The sequence below is a fragment of the Staurois parvus genome, unplaced genomic scaffold (genome assembly GCF_062004578.1).
Source record: "Staurois parvus isolate SC_StPar_1 unplaced genomic scaffold, SC_StPar_1.0 ptg000151l, whole genome shotgun sequence".
Classification (NCBI taxonomy): domain Eukaryota; kingdom Metazoa; phylum Chordata; class Amphibia; order Anura; family Ranidae; genus Staurois; species Staurois parvus.
This window is the reverse complement of record NW_028317947.1, coordinates 14,957,749-14,974,397: the sequence shown is the minus strand read 5'-3', so window position 1 is coordinate 14,974,397 and position 16,649 is coordinate 14,957,749. Positions and strand designations below refer to the sequence as shown.

Below are 16,649 nucleotides of genomic sequence, written 5' to 3'. Positions count from 1 at the left end.
AGAAGCTGTCTCCTCTTAGCTCAGGGATTATATCCATGCTACTGGAGGAGGATAAAGCTTTTCTTTCTTTTAATCCTAACATTTAAGATAACAGTTTTGGACTAACTTTTCTCGCACTGACCTCAGGCTAAAAAAAAAAATGACAGCCGTAGGGGAAATCTGTACCGGGATAATATGTTGGCTGTCATTGCTAAGCTCTTCTTCTGAAAATACTGTCTGTTGCACAGATCTTATTGCTGATGAAAATGTTTCAATAGCTTGAATCATGGACTGGGAGCAAGCATGCAGATCAGGCGCAATGTTGAAGCCAATGGAGGATTGAAAACTAGCATTTTCCACAGGAGGACAGCAATGGCAGCCTTCACGTTTCTCCAAATACAACTTCCATGAAGTAGACCTACCAACCTCCCTAGCCTTTCTGCCCACATTACCCAGACCTCCTTCCCCTCCAGCTACTTATTTACTCGAATAGGAATGCCACCACCTACTCCAATGTTTACATGATGTGAGTGAATTCTTCTTCACAGTTGACCATGACTGGGCATTGTGGTCTCATAAACCTATATAGGGCTGCCCTCTGAGTGTTTCCAGCCCTACAAATGTCTATGAGGGCTCACTGTTCAGGCTTGGCTAGTGCTGTAGAAGATTTCTGCCAGAGGGTGTTAACACTGGAGCAAAATTTAACTATCCTACTCAGGTAAGTGGGCAGTTGTTGTAGGGGGTGGGTAGGTTAGGTAAAAGGATAAGTGTACTTTTAATGAAAGTACAGGTATCCTTTAGAGCAGAAATCTCCAACTTTCTAAACAATGAGCAAATTTACTGTTCTTCAGGTTTTGTTTGTATTTTTTTTTTTGGGGGGGGGGTGCAGTCTATGGCTAGTAGGAGTAGGAATTGGCCTGCCATCAATTGGAATTCCCCATCATTGGTTTTAATGAGAGGAATAGTGTCCCATTGTTGGTATCAGCTGGCAGAATAGTGCACTATTGTTGGTATCATTGGGAGGAATAGTGCCCCATTGTTGGTAACAGTTGGAGGAATAGTGCCCCATTATTGGCGTCAGTGGGAAGAATAGTGCCCAAGAGCTGGATAAAGGCAAGAAAATGGCCACATCTAGCCCCCCGGCCACAGTTTGGAGACCACTGCTTTAGAGCTTAGCACGTAGCCTGAAACTTCTGCTCTGGCAGGGAAAGAATACAAGTAAATAACAAAAAAAATCAATTAATTTCAACAGTGCAAAAGTTGTAAAGAAAAATTAAAAAGACACTTGTTGATTTTGTACAACAGAATACAACCATCTATGTGCAGATGCTCTTACATGTAGAATACTCATATTTATACAAGTATTCAACGTCATGGGGTATTAAATAAAAGCTCCATGTATCAACAAAAAGCATGGTTTACAAAACAGCCTATACTGGGACAATTTCTCATTGCTGATCTCTTCTTCTGAAAATGATGGTTTCCTGGCTCTCAAGTTGATCCAACAGCTGGGGCAGCACTGATCTAGAACAGATATGCAGATACGGGCTTTAGACTTCACTCTGACTTTTTATTTTGCATGTTTTTTCAAGTCAGCTAGTATTTTTAGATGGAGGTCTGCAATGGCTTCTTTCATTACAAATGTTCCTTTAGGCCTCATCCACATGGACATACCTATCTGTTCCCCCCATTGTTCTGTACATCCCCATGTAGGCAGTCCGAATCATGTGTTTTGGGATGCAGGGACACAGCCGCCTATCCCAATTTGGGTGTAGGTTGGGTGTAGGTGTGCGTCCCTGAACATTGTCAAGTTGGCACCAGTGTTTGCATTCTGGGATGCGCACCAGCACCCCCATGGTTACCATATTTGGACTATTGGATGCACCCCAATACACATGAATGGGACTGGACTGCCTGCATGTAGATGCACGAAACACCTGTGCATCCTATGCGATTGAAGACAGCGCAGGTGTGCAGATAGGTACACCAGTGTGAATGAGCCTTAATTGCCCATATACATGAGAGTTTGACCCAGAAGTTTAGATGCAGTATACTTTTGTGTTGCTTTGACTTGCTTCTGATGAACGTCTGATTGGTTGCTTTGAGCTGCTTCTGGGTTGTGTCTAGCTGTTTTCATCTTCCCTTTGACTTTTATGAAAGAGGAAAGCAGTTCAGACTCAAATAAATACCTGTGTAGACCAGCTTTGAAAGAATGCTTGACAATTTCACATGCTACCTTTAGATTTGGTCTACTTTGTCCATAGAGAGGGGACAATCACTGATTCTATGATGACTTTACAGATTCCACCACGGGACAAAAATTACGGTAGGCTCAGGTAACGGGACAAAGAATCCTCATCTCTCATCTTCTCAAGCAGTTGGCCTAAGGTTACTGACAGGAAATCTGCTATACATATGGCATGCTTGTGATCAAAGCTTTATCCTAATATACTTAGTTACGATAGCCGCTCTGTAACCTAATACACATATTAGTGAATGTTATTACTAATACTATCTGTATAATGTGACTCACATGCTCCCTATTAGACTATGGCGCTATTCCCACACTGCTTTTTCCACTATCCATACATAACACAGTTATCTGGAATAATAAAGCTGCTCGTTGGCAATGGAAGGCAAGACATGTAGGCATGATCCGACCAATCCAAGGCACTCATTGACATTGCTCTTCTGTCACATCAACAGGAATAGATGAATTGATTGAGAGCTCCTGTTCACCCTATGGAGAGGAACAAGGGAGGTGCTTGTAGCCTTTACTATGTAGAGACCCCCCCAGCAATATCTTTTCAGTTGGAAACAATAGTAATTGAATATTAGTTTTCTAACCCTGACAGCTGTCAGCCAACTGTGTCTGCAGGGCATCCGTGGACATGTAAAACTTTAACAAATAGTCATACCACACAATGTAAATGATGAACATACCAATTCCTGAAACATGAAGACATAGATATGAGTTAAAATATCTAGATCAGGTGATTGTCAATGTTTTTGGGCACCCTAAAGTGTAAGTCATTTTTTTTTTAAATTAGACCGCCCCCATTCAAACTGTCATTACAGCTACAGACAGCAGATGAAGTCAAATTCAACTAGATGTGTCAGTGTCCTTCAGATTTCTAACTTTCATTTGATATCTGTAGTTAGTTTAAAAGAAACCTGAGAGGAGCTTAAAAGCTATCTTGACCTCTCCTGCCGAAGATTCTTTTTGCCCAAGTGTCAATCTGATCCAGTGGCTTCAGTGATATCTGAGTCCCAGACCTGGAAACTAAAGTCAGAGCGAAGACAGATTTCTTGATCTACATCTGTCTTTCTCAATCAGGATTCCCCTACAGCAACATTTTCCAAACTTTTTAACATGAAAGAACCCTTGATATAACCTTTACAGCTTGGAGAACCCCTGATAGGAATTATTGCAGCTACAGCTTATGGCATGGTTACATGAACAGCAGTTGAGTTTTGCATCAGCAGTTAATGAAATCCTCCCTTACATAAATGGTCAGGGGAGACAGCCTCCCTTGGATTGGTAGTCATCGGGCAAAAAGTTACTTTAAATTGGTGGTAATTGGGAGAAGAGCCCCATTATGCTGGTGGGAAGCATGCTCATTACACTAGTGGATGGTAGAAAGAACACCAGTCGACACACATCCACCACCTCCTGCGCTCAATGACTCAGATCATAGGAGGACCAGGCAAAACTGATTGAAATACTGAAACACTGATACATAGTGGCAAAAGGCCTCCTATGAATTAAGAACACATAACAGTGAGGCTGCCAATTATCATTGGAATACTGAAAACTGATCATTTCTGCAAACCATTTTAGGTCCTCTTTTGCAGACCTCTAAGCTCTGAGGAAGAAGGGATCCCCCTTCGAAACGTGTCAGCTTGACCAAGAATTTATCTCCCATCCGGATGGAACTCACACGTGTCATATAACGCTGTGTTGGTTTTGGATGTTATATGCCTTTTTTACTGCTACTCTTGTGAGTATAACTTATCAATAAATACATGAATTGTTTACTGAGGTAATGCGCAATGTTTATGTGCTCTTTTCTTTTGTTCTCTACTATGGTAGAAAGAACACTCAGGACAGTGGTGGCCAATGTTCCTCACATTGGTCGTCAATGATAAGAATGCTTCTCATACAGATAGCTAAAAAGTCCCTACTGCCAGTGGTTATGAGAGTCAGAGACTGACGATTTCTCAAGGAACTCCTGGCAAACTCTAGAGGAACTCTAGGGTTCTAAGGAACACTGGTTGAGAAAGGCTGCTCTAGATTTTGTTAGGGTTTCTTGAGCAAGAGGAAATTCCTGCTTCTCAGATATGTAACCATTGATACTTATGATCTGCAAGGGGACATTGCACTGACTACCAATGTAAGAATCATTCCCAACACTAATCACCAATGTAAGGGACATTCTTCATGCTGATCACCAATGAAAGGGACATTTTTCCCACTGACCACCAGAGTAAGGGATATTCTTCCCACTGACCACCAATGTAAGGAACATTTTTTCCACTGAGCACCAATGCAAGGGACATGCCTCCCACTGACCAGCAGCATAAGGGATATTCTTCCTACTGACCACCAGTGCAAGGGACATTTTTCCCACTGACCAACAGCGTAAGGGATATTCTTCCCAATGACCACCAAAGTAAGGGACATTCTTCCCACTGACCACCAACGTAAGGGATATTCTTCCCAATGACCACAAGCGCAAAGTACATTCTTCCCACTGACCACCAGCATAAGGGATATTCTTCCCAATGACCACCAAAGTAAGGGACATTCTTCCCAATGACCACCAATGTAAGGGATATTCTTCCAAATGATCACCAAAGTAAGGGACATTCTTTCCACTGACCACTAACGTAAGGGATATTCTTCCCATTGACCACCAAAGTAAGGGACATTCTTCCCACTGACCACCAGCGTAAGGAATATTCTTCCCACTGACCACCAGCGTAAGGAATATTCTTCCCACTGACCACCAAAGTAAGGGACATTCTTCCCACTGACCACCAACGTAAGGAATATTCTTCCCAATGACCACCAAAGTAAGGGACATTCTTCCCACTGACCACCAAAGTAAGGGACATTCTTCCCACTGACCACCAAAGTAAGGGACATTCTTTCCACTGACCACCAAAGTAAGGGACATTCTTTCCACTGACCACCAGCGTAAGGAATATTCTTCCCACTGACCACCAAAGTAAGGGACATTCTTTCCACTGACCACCAGCGTAAGGAATATTCTTCCCAATGACCAGAAAAGTACGGGACATTCTTCCCACTGACCACCAACGTAAGAGATATTCTTCCCACTGACCACCAAAGTAAGGGACATTCTTTCCACTGACCACCATTCTAATGTAGTGTGAGCTGTAAACATAGTAACTATTGGCAGGGGTTTCCTGAAACCAAAAAGTTATTTCAAGGATTCTTCAATTTTACAAAAGGTTGAGAAAGGATGATCTCCTTACTTCTTCCGGGTCAGTGAAACAGAAAGTATTAAACCCAAAGGGCCAAAATGATTTACAAGAGGTCACAAGCAATAGTAGGGCATGAGCCTCTCTCGCAGAGCTAGCAGGCAAAAAAAAAAAAAACATTCAGTATAATCTGTACTTCCCACTTAGTTTTGCAAAGTAAGCGATGCACTTAAAAGTATGTGTTCTTTTTTGGTGTGGAAAGTCTGGTACAGCAAACTTCCTTTCATTGACAGTTGAGCATCTGAGAGCATGCTGAGCTGAAACCCCCTGCTCTGCCAATCACGTGATGGCAGCAATCTCTAAACCATGGTCTGGACGTTTACCTCCTTTGTATGAAACCTAAAGCGAAACTTTACTTTGTAAAATGTAAAAAAAAAAAAATTAAATTTTAAGCATTTTATTAATTTTTGTGCTACAAAGCAGCACTTCCTGCTTTTCAGCCTAGGCCAGACCCCATTGCCTTCTGGAATATGTGTGACATAGCCAGGGGCGGACTGAACATTTGGAAACTCGAGCACTGCCCGAGGGCCCAGGGTCAGTAGGGGGCCCCATTAGATGCCCCTGGTACCTTTTTCATAGGCTTTTTTGAGTTTGGGCAAGGACACAGGAGACCCATGATCCCCTATTGCCCGGGGGCCCCATGAGTTGTCAGTCTTCCCCTGGAGGTAGCATTCCTAGGAGGCAGTGAGCTACATAGTTACATAGTTAGTCTGGCTGAAAAAAGACAAAAGTCTATCCAGTTCAACCATAGAGTTACCAAAGGTGCGAACAGATATGTGGTTGCAACGCATGTGTGCATGCGCAGCGGATTTCTGAGCTGCGGACAGCTATGATCTTCAGCTGCCAGAAATTGGGGGGCTTGTGCTCACACAGAGAATTCCGCTGCATGTGTGCAGATCGCTCTGCCATGTCCCAAATAAATGACCGGCAGCATATCTCTGCACGCTGGATTTTAAAAGATGGCGGCGCAGAAGAGGGGAGGGGGCGGAGATTTATTTAGCAGGGCCTTGGGGGGAGTCGATAAAAACAGGCAGCTGAGCCACAATTTTACCACCTCCCTGCCACCCCAGGAGAGGGCTGTACATGTTTTTAACTCCGGGGATTGCTTTTCAGGGGGTGGTAAGCTTACCGCAGTTCTTGAATTATATCACGTTGCTATATTTTCTGATCTTTTTATTCATGTCCTAGCAGTTAAAGGGACCCCTATAAAAAAAGGGCTCTCATGCATTTTCCATCTCTAAAACAACAACCATTTTTAAGCTAGGTTCACACTAATGCGGTGCGGTACATCGCATGTGATTCGCACAGGAACCGCACCACGTTCCTATGCAAATTACATGCGATTTGTGTGCGGTGCGATTGGAGCCATACATTATGTATGGCTCCAATCGCACTGCACCCACACCACAAAGGTGCAGGACCCTTTTTTGGGTCCACACTAGAAGGGTATTCACACCTATGCAATCTGATTCTGCACTGATTTTGCGGCCTGATTTCGGGGTGTTGTTAACATACACACCCGCATCGGTTTGCATGAATGGGGTGCAATTCTGATACGGTGCGGAATTCGCATAGAAAACGCTGCGAATTCCACACCGCATTAGTGTGAACCCAGCCTTAAGGCTACAACTACATCTACAATAAAATACATTGTCTTCAATAGATATCGCTCCTACCAGGACTTTGTGCTGCTTCCTTCTCCCGCACTCCAGCCCTGTTGTATAGGGAGAGATTAATACCGAATACTTACACTGCTTACATTTCAAAAATAAATGTAATGATGTATTAATGATTGCAAAGCTGTAGTAATATACAGGAGGTCCAGAGTTCAGTTAAAAACTGTTCTATACATTTTTCAGCCTGCTGAAAATCATAGGTTCCATTTACACCTGTGCATTTTTTAGGTGTGGCATGTTATAATAAACCCTGCTTACTGCATCTTTGATGTGCTTTCACGAAAATGCTCGATTTATAGAGTTCAATGGTAAAGCACCTAAAACGCGCTGCACAGATGTGATGTGAACAGACCCTAAAAGTGACCAGTGTTGCAGATTTTGTCACCCCCTGACATTTTGTACTAGTACCAAAAGCCAGCTAAAGAGGAACAAGAAGAGAATGGAAAAAGGGAGGGTATGGGGGTGGGAGGTATTTTTTGGTGGTATGTTGTAAAATGTATTTTATATTTATTTATTAATTAATTAAAATATAATAATAATATTAATTAAAAAAAAAAAGAATCAGTTGCCTAAGAGGAACAAAAAGAAAGGAAAAAGGGAGGGTATGGGGTGGGGTTGGGGTATTTTTTAAAATGTATTTTGTATTTATTTTTTTATGTATTTAAATTTGTAATAAACGTTTGATAATTATGTATTAGTGTTATGTTGATTTTGTAAGATGTAATTAATAAAATATAATAATAATTAAAAAAAGAATCAGTTGCCTAAGAGGAACAAGAAGAGAATGGAAAAAGGGAGGGTATGGGGGTGGGGTGTGGGGGGGGTATTTTTTGGTGGTATGTTGTAAAATGTATTTTATATTTATTTATTTATTTATTAATTAATAAAAATATAATAATAATAACAATTAAAAAAATAAATAATCAGTTGCCTAAGAGGAACAAGAAGAGAATGGAAAAAGGGAGGGTATGGGGTGGGGGGGGGGGGGCGTATTTTTTGGTGGTATTTTGTAAAATGTATTTTATATTTATTTATTTATTTAAATGTGTAATAAATGTTTGATAATTATGTATTATTGTTATGTTGGTTTTGTAAGATGTAATTAATAAAAATATAATAATAATAATTAAAAAAAAAAGAATCAGTTGCCTAAGAGGAACAAGAAGAGAATGGAAAAAGGGAGGGTATGGGGGTGGGGTTGGGGGTATTTTTTAAAATGTATTTTATATTTATTTATTTATGTATTTCAATTTGTAATAAATGTTTGATGATTATGTATTAGTGTTATGTTGGTTTTGTAAGATGTAATTAATAAAAATATAATAATAATATTAATAATTCAAAAAAAAGAATCAGTTGCCTACATATACAACACATAGAAAGCAAATCTGCAGCCAGCTCCTAATCTTCCACCGATCAACACAGAGAGGCTCAGAAAACAAGTGCTAGCTCCCAGCGCGTCTTCCAAAAAAACACAAACCCACCTCACAGTCCTCCCATTTCCACTCACTAGCACTGACAGATCCATTCATAATTCTTCTTCCTAATTCACAAACGCACAGCAATCCCTTTTCATCTCTCGCAGCTGCATCAGATTCCCTAATACCAGCTTTTCGCAATATCCCCTCCCAAATCATGTTCATTCAAGATTCCCTTCTTTCAAATCCCTGAGCTCTACAAAATACGCTCGCTCTGAATCCAATGCTGAAACTTCACAAGTGCAGAGAATACTAGAAAGTCACTTGACGCTTGAAACCATCGGGGAAGTGCAGTGCTGAAGTTTTCAATAGAAAAAACCTTATATGGGACGATAGTGTTAAAGTTTTTTCTAAATATTATTATACAGGATTTATATAGTGCCAACAGTTTTCTCAGGGATTTACAATATAAAGGAAGGCAGTACAGCAATGATACAGTTCAATACAAGAGGGTTAGGAGGGCCCTGCTCCTTGGAGCTTACAATCTAAGAGGAAGGGGCTGGTGGTACAAAAGGTAATAACTGTGGGGGATGGACTGGTAGGAGGAATAGAAGATTCCATTATTAGCTGAGGGCAGGATAGGCTTCCCTGAAGAGATAGGTTTTCAGAGATCGCCTAAAAGTGAGCAGAGTAGGCGATAGTCTGATAAATTGCGGTAGAGAGTTCCTGAGAATGGGAGAAATAGAAGATTCTGTTATTAGATGAAGGCTTCCCTAAAAGTGGTCAGAGAAGGTGATAATTGGATAGATTTGGGGTAGAGAGTTCCAGAGGATGGGGGAAGCTCTGGAAAAGTCCTGAAGATGAGCATGGGAGGAGGAGACAAGGGAGCTAGAGAGCAGGAGGTCGTGGAAGGAGCATAGAGGACGGTTTGGGTGATATTTGGAGACAAGATTGGTGATGTAATTTGTGGCAGAGTTATAAATGGCTTTATATGTTATTGTTAATGTTTTGAATTTTATCCGTTGGGCAATGGGAAGCCAGTGGAGGGATTGGCAGAGAGGGATGAAGGACACTGAGTGGAAGCCAGTGGAGGGATTGGCAGAGAGGGATGGAGGACACTGAGTGAAAGCCAATGGAGGGATTGGCAGAGAGGGATGGAGGACACTGAGTGGAAGCCAGTGGAGGGATTGGCAGAGAGGGATGGAGGACACTGAGTGGAAGCCAGTGGAGGGATTGGCAGAGAGGGATGGAGGATACTGAGTGAAAGCCAATGGAGGGATTGGCAGAGAGGGATGGAGGACACTGAGTGGAAGCCAGTGGAGGGATTGGCAGAGAGGGATGGAGGACACAGAGTGGAGGCCAGTGGAGGGATTGGCAGAGAGGGATGGAGGACACAGAGTGGAGGTCAGTGCAGGGATTGGCAGAGAGGGATGGAGGACACAGAGTGGAGGCCAGTGGAGGGATTGGCAGAGAGGGATGGAGGACACTGAGTGGAGGCAGTGGAGGGATTGGCAGAGAGGGATGGAGGACACTGAGTGGAAGCCAGTGGAGGGATTGGCAGAGAGGGGTGGAGAACACTGAGTGGAGGCCAGTGGAGGGATTGGCAGAGAGGGATGGAGGACACTGAGTGGAGGCCAGTGGAGGGATTGGCAGAGAGGGATGGAGGACACTGAGTGGAAGCTAGTGGAGGGATTGGCAGAGAGGGATGGAGGACACTGAGTGGAGGCCAGTGGAAGGATTGGCAGAGAGGGGTGGCAGATATGGAACGGTTAGTAAGGTGGATGAGTCTGGCAGTAGCATTCATAATAAACTGAAGAGGGGATAGCCTGCGATGAGGTAGGCCAATGAGAAGGGAGTTACAATAGCCAAGGCGAGAGATAACAAGGGAGTGAAGGCTTCCCTAAAAGTGGTCAGGTGATAATTGGATAGATTTGGGGTAGAGAGTTCCAGAGGATGGGGGAAGCTCTGGAAAAGTCCTGAAGATGAGCATGGGAGGAGGAGACAAGGGAGCTAGAGAGCAGGAGGTCGTGGAAGGAGCAGAGAGGACGGTTTGGGTGATATTTGGAGACAAGATTGGTGATGTAATTTGTGGCAGAGTTATAAATGGCTTTATATGTTATTGTTAATGTTTTGAATTTTATCCGTTGGGCAATGGGAAGCCAGTGGAGGGATTGGCAGAGAGGGATGAAGGACACTGAGTGGAAGCCAGTGGAGGGATTGGCAGAGAGGGATGGAGGACACTGAGTGAAAGCCAATGGAGGGATTGGCAGAGAGGGATGGAGGACACAGAGTGGAGGTCAGTGCAGGGATTGGCAGAGAGGGATGGAGGACACAGAGTGGAGGCCAGTGGAGGGATTGGCAGAGAGGGATGGAGGACACTGAGTGGAGGCAGTGGAGGGATTGGCAGAGAGGGATGGAGGACACTGAGTGGAAGCCAGTGGAGGGATTGGCAGAGAGGGGTGGAGAACACTGAGTGGAGGCCAGTGGAGGGATTGGCAGAGAGGGATGGAGGACACTGAGTGGAGGCCAGTGGAGGGATTGGCAGAGAGGGATGGAGGACACTGAGTGGAAGCTAGTGGAGGGATTGGCAGAGAGGGATGGAGGACACTGAGTGGAGGCCAGTGGAAGGATTGGCAGAGAGGGGTGGCAGATATGGAACGGTTAGTAAGGTGGATGAGTCTGGCAGTAGCATTCATAATAAACTGAAGAGGGGATAGCCTGCGATGAGGTAGGCCAATGAGAAGGGAGTTACAATAGCCAAGGCGAGAGATAACAAGGGAGTGAATAAGTTTCTTAGTGGTTTCAGTGGTCAAAATCGGGGTATCTTGGAGATGTTGCAGAGGTGAAGTCTACAAGATTTGAACAGTGGTTGGATTGGGGCTGAAAGGACAGATGGGAGTCCAGAATTACACCTAGTACCCAGGCATGAGGGGAGGGACTGATGGTCGTATTATTGATCTTGATGGAGAAGTTAGGGGAGGGGGCACGGGCTGGAGGGAATAGTATGAGCTCCATTTTAGAAAGATTGAGTTTGAGGAAGTGGAGTGACATCCATGCTGGTATGTCACTTAGTAGGTTAGTAATGCCAGAGGAAACTGAAGGGGTGAGGAGCAGAAAGATAGATTTGTGTATCATCAGCATAGAGATGGTACTTGAAGCCACTTAAATAGAGTGCTAAAGTTGTTTGTAAATAAATACAAAAACAACAAAGAAAATGAAGACATGAAAAAACAATGGACATAGGAAAAAAATTAAGACATGCATAAACAATGGACATAGGATAGAAAATTAAGACATGCAAAAACAATGGACATTGGAAAGAAATGAAGACATGCAAAAACAATGGACATGGGATAGTAAATTAAGACATGCAAAAACAATGGACATTGGAAAGACATGAAAAAACAATGGACATTGGAAAGAAAATGAAGACATGCAAAAACAATGGACATGGGATAGTAAATGAAGACATGCAAAAACAATGGACATTGGAAAGACATGAAAAAACAATGAACATTGGAAAGACATGAAAAAACAATGAACATTGGAAAGACATGAAAAAACAATGGACATTGGAAAGACATGAAAAAACAATGAACATTGGAAAGACATGAAAAAACAATGGATGTAGGAAAAGGAGTAAATACTAATCAAAGCAAATTTAACGAGACAGTACAGCTTAATGAGAATGCCATTCATATAATACACATACAGACATATGAAGGCTGCAGGATCTCATCTTCACAAAACCCAATCAAAAGTTCTCAGTCTAACGTAGGTGGAACAGGATGGACCTTCGTCTCAACTATGTAACTATATAAGAGGCATTTTTATACAATAGATAACTTTCCTGTCCAGTAACCTCAATAAAGTAAATTTCACAAATGCATAACTTTTTCTGAACAATGTTCTACAATCGTGTATGGTAACCACCCATGGTACCTAGAAACACCCTTAGCAATGTGATTGGATTTCACAGTGGTGCCATGCACCATACAACTCCAGTTGTGTTCGGCTGAATTCGATCAGGTAAAATTGGCAGGCACCTACACCTAGCAGCTTGATCAGAATATATGAGAGCAAACTCTTCTGCAATGGGATTAAGTTTAGTTTTGGACAAACTTTGGTTCCTACATAATTAGGATCTCATATGTTCTTCAATAGCGTAGTGAATTAGTGGTTAGTACTAAGGGGTCCTTGGTCCAGATCCCAACCAGGACACTATCTTCATGGAAACTGCATGTTCTCCCTGTGCTTGCATGGGTTCACTCTAGATTTTTCCCACACTCACATTTTCTGGTAGGTTAATTGACTCCTGACTAAATTAGTCACAGCATGTGAGATAGGGACCTTAGATTATAAGTTCTTTGAGGGAAAAGACTAATGAAAATGTAAACCACTACCTAATTTGTTGGCCCAAAATAAATAGCTGTGATAAATAGTGTGTATAAACTCCTGAACACTGCTTGTCATATGAAAAACGTAATAATTGATGGGTTTGTGAAGGTACATTCCCCAAAGCTGTCATCCTTACCCTTATCTGGCTTCTTGAAGGCTCAAATAATATGCACATGGTCATTGTCTTTACTGAGTAGTGAAAGATGACAACCCTGGAGAGCACACCTTCAAAAACAAGTCATCAACGACTACACCTATTCTGCACTGCTAGGCTTCTATTAAAGGCTTGGACCATTCAAAAATGATCACTTGGTTATGCATGGAGTACACTGATCTAAATTGCTCCTTGGTGAAATGTAATTGGAAGAGTGAGACCCTCTTAGTAAACTCAGTGACAAGTGGGCAGACCTGGGAACTCATTGCTGAGGTCTGACTGACGATAAAATATACAAGTCACTGGTAGTACTACTTACCAACCTCTACCCCAGACTTTTTCAAACTTTTTACCAACCCGTGAGATAGCCTCAAGAATGCCCTGCATATAATTACTATATTTACAGCTCATGATACATTACTGTGGAGGTCAGTGGGAAAAATGTCCTCTACATTGGAGGTCAGTGTCAAGAATGCTCCTTACATTGGTGGCCAGTGGGAAGAATGCTCCTTACACTGGTGGTCAATGGGTAGAATTCCCCTTGCATTGGTGGTCAATGGAAGAATGTCCCTTACATTGATGGTCAGTAGGAAGAATGTTCCTTACATTGGTGGTTAGTGGGAAGAATGTCCCTTACATTGGTAGTCAGTGGGAAGAATGCTCCTTCCTTTGGTGGTCAGTAGGAAGAATGCTCCTTACATTGGTGGTCAATTGAAGAATGTCCTTTACATTTGTGGTCAGTAGGAAGAACATTTCTTACATTGATGGCCAGTGGGAAGAATGTCCCTTATATTGGTGGTCAATGGGAAGAATACTCTTTACATTGGCAGTCAGTAGGGATAATGCTGCTTACATTGGTGGTCAGTGGGAAGAATGCTCCTTACATTCATGGTCAATGGGAAGAATGTCCCCTACATTGGTGGTCAGTAGGAAGAATGCTCCTTACATTCATGGTCAGTGGGAAGAATGTCCCCTACATTGGTGGTCAGTAGGAAGAATGCTCCTTACATTCATGGTCAGTGGGAAGAATGTCCCCTACATTGGTGGTCAGTAGGAAGAATGCTCCTTACATTCATGGTCAGTGGGAAGAATGTCCCCTACATTGGTGGTCAGTAGGAAGAATGCTCCTTACATTCATGGTCAGTGGGAAGAATGTCCCCTACATTGGTGGTCAGTAGGAAGAATGCTCCTTACATTCATGGTCAGTGGGAAGAATGTCCCCTACATTGGTGGTCAGTAGGAAGAATGCTCCTTACATTCATGGTCAGTGGGAAGAATGTCCCCTACATTGGTGGTCAGTAGGAAGAATGTCCCCTACATTGGTGGTCAGTGGGAAGAATGTCCCCTACATTGGTTGTCAGTAGGAAGAATGCTCCTTACATTGGTGGTCAGTAGGAAGAATGCTCCTTACATTGGTGGTCAGTGGGAAGAATGTCCCCTACATTGGTGATCAGTAGGAAGAATGCTCCTTATATTTGTGGTCAGTAGGAAGAATGCTGCTTACATTGGTGATCATTGAGAATAATGTCCCTTACTTTGGCAGTTGGTAGGAAGAAAAGTCCTTACATTGGTGGTCAGTGGGAAGAATGTCCCTTACATCAGTGGTCATTTGGAAGAAACTCCTTACATTAGTGGTCAACAGAAAGAATGTCCCTTGCATTGATGGTCAATAGGAAGAATGACTTTTACATTGGTGATCTTTTGTAATAATACCCCCTTACATTGGTGGTTAGTAAAAAGAATACTCCGTACATTGGTGGTCAGTGGGAAGAATTTCTTACAGAGCTAAAAAGAAAGCTTTCACAAGGAACCCCTGACAACCGCTGGAGGGACCCCAGTTGAGAAAGACTGCCCTACCCAATCAAATCAAACAAGTACAGATCTGGGATTTCCGACTATTATCTCGATCTGAAAACTTTCCATACAGGACAGGAGATATGATACTGACTGTTCTGTAAGTTACAAACGTAATGTCATAAAACACTGCATGCAAATAGAAAACTGAGAGAGAATCCAGAGCCAGGCAGAGAGGAGGAGCAGAAGGCAATGACAGTTTCCATACACCAACTAGCCAGCTGATATATTGCATTAATGGATCTGTACATGGAGGTGGGGGGGGGGGGGGGAGGCTTTGGGACAAGCCTGTGCACTGAAGGACATTGTGCAGCTTCCACTGAAATCTGAGCATGTTGTGTTCGGAAAGGTAATTATCACCACTGCATTATCCACGAGCCAAACCCTTATAGTCTGCAGATCACAATGGAAGAATCACGCTGCAACATCAACAACATAAACACGCAGAATAATCCAGCATGCATTAAGATCTATGTGCAGCATGTGCTGGGGAAGTCCTACATGTCAAAATAATGATCATAGGTATAATACTGAAATAATCGCTATTATGCCGGAGAGATCAGAGCATCTACAAATCCATATTGGGGGGGTAGAGATGTATAGGATGGAGGACATATAATGGGTACACTTACTATGCTGCCTAGAAGAAGTAGCAGGGCTGTCTCCATTCCTCCTGGTCCCATAGAGCTGATGATGGTTGTGGTGTAGTGGAGTGACAGTCAGATGCAGAATGCAGCTCCACAATTCAGCTACACCTGCCCCTAAAGCCTTGACAAGCCATCCCCTTCTGTTCAAAGAGAACCATCCCCTACGCTGTCCTCCCAATGGCTGCACACAGCCTCCTCTCCCTCCTCCCCTCCCAGGGAACACTTCCAGCAAGCCAAGGACTGATTGTCAGGATTGGATTTAGGGAATAATGCTTGGATCGCAGCCCGAAAACACTTAACTGCTAATTATTAAAGAAAAGAAAGGCAAAAAAAATAGGAGATGCAGCATTTCCATTGTCTTCTTCATGGTGGTGGAGCTTCTCGTCCTTCTCACGTGGGGATTGATGGGAAAGGACGAAGCTGTACACGTTGTTTTGCTGCAGGAGGTTCATGTCAAGGAAGGATGACATCAATTTTTTTTTAAATACATCATCTTTTTATTTATATTTTATATTATATTGAATTTTATATTATATTTTATATCATATTTTATTTTAGATTATATTATAATATAATCTAAAATAAAATATAATCTAAAATATAATATAATCTAAAATAAAATATAATTTAAAATAAAATATAATCTAAAATATAATATAATATAAAATATAATATAATTTGAAATAAAATATAATATAATATAAAATATAATATGATCTAAAATAAAATATAATCTAAAATATAATATAATATAAATATAATCTAAAATATAATATTATCTAAAATAAAATATAATCTAAAATATACTATAATCTAACATAAATATAATCTAAAATATAATTTAATCTAAAATATAATATGATATAAAATAAAATATAATATAATATAAAATATAATATAATCTAAAATAAATATAATTAAAGTATACTATAATCTAAAATAAAATATAATCTAAAATATAATATAATTTAAAATAAAATATAATCTAAAATATAATATGATATAAAATATAATA

The 16,649-nt window shown here is 41.7% G+C and overlaps 1 protein-coding gene across 1 annotated transcript in view; it reads right to left on the bottom strand.

Moving 5' to 3' along the window:
• NGFR (nerve growth factor receptor) overlaps positions 1 to 15,936 on the bottom strand; it is a 119,656-nt gene extending 103,720 nt beyond the window's left edge. Inside the window, exon 1 of the mRNA XM_089674489.1 lies at positions 15,620 to 15,936. Coding sequence (XP_089530615.1) covers positions 15,620 to 15,670 — 51 coding nt within the window. The 5' untranslated portion in view covers positions 15,671 to 15,936. The remainder of the gene's footprint in view (positions 1 to 15,619) is intronic.
• Positions 15,937 to 16,649: the final 713 nt, after the last annotated feature.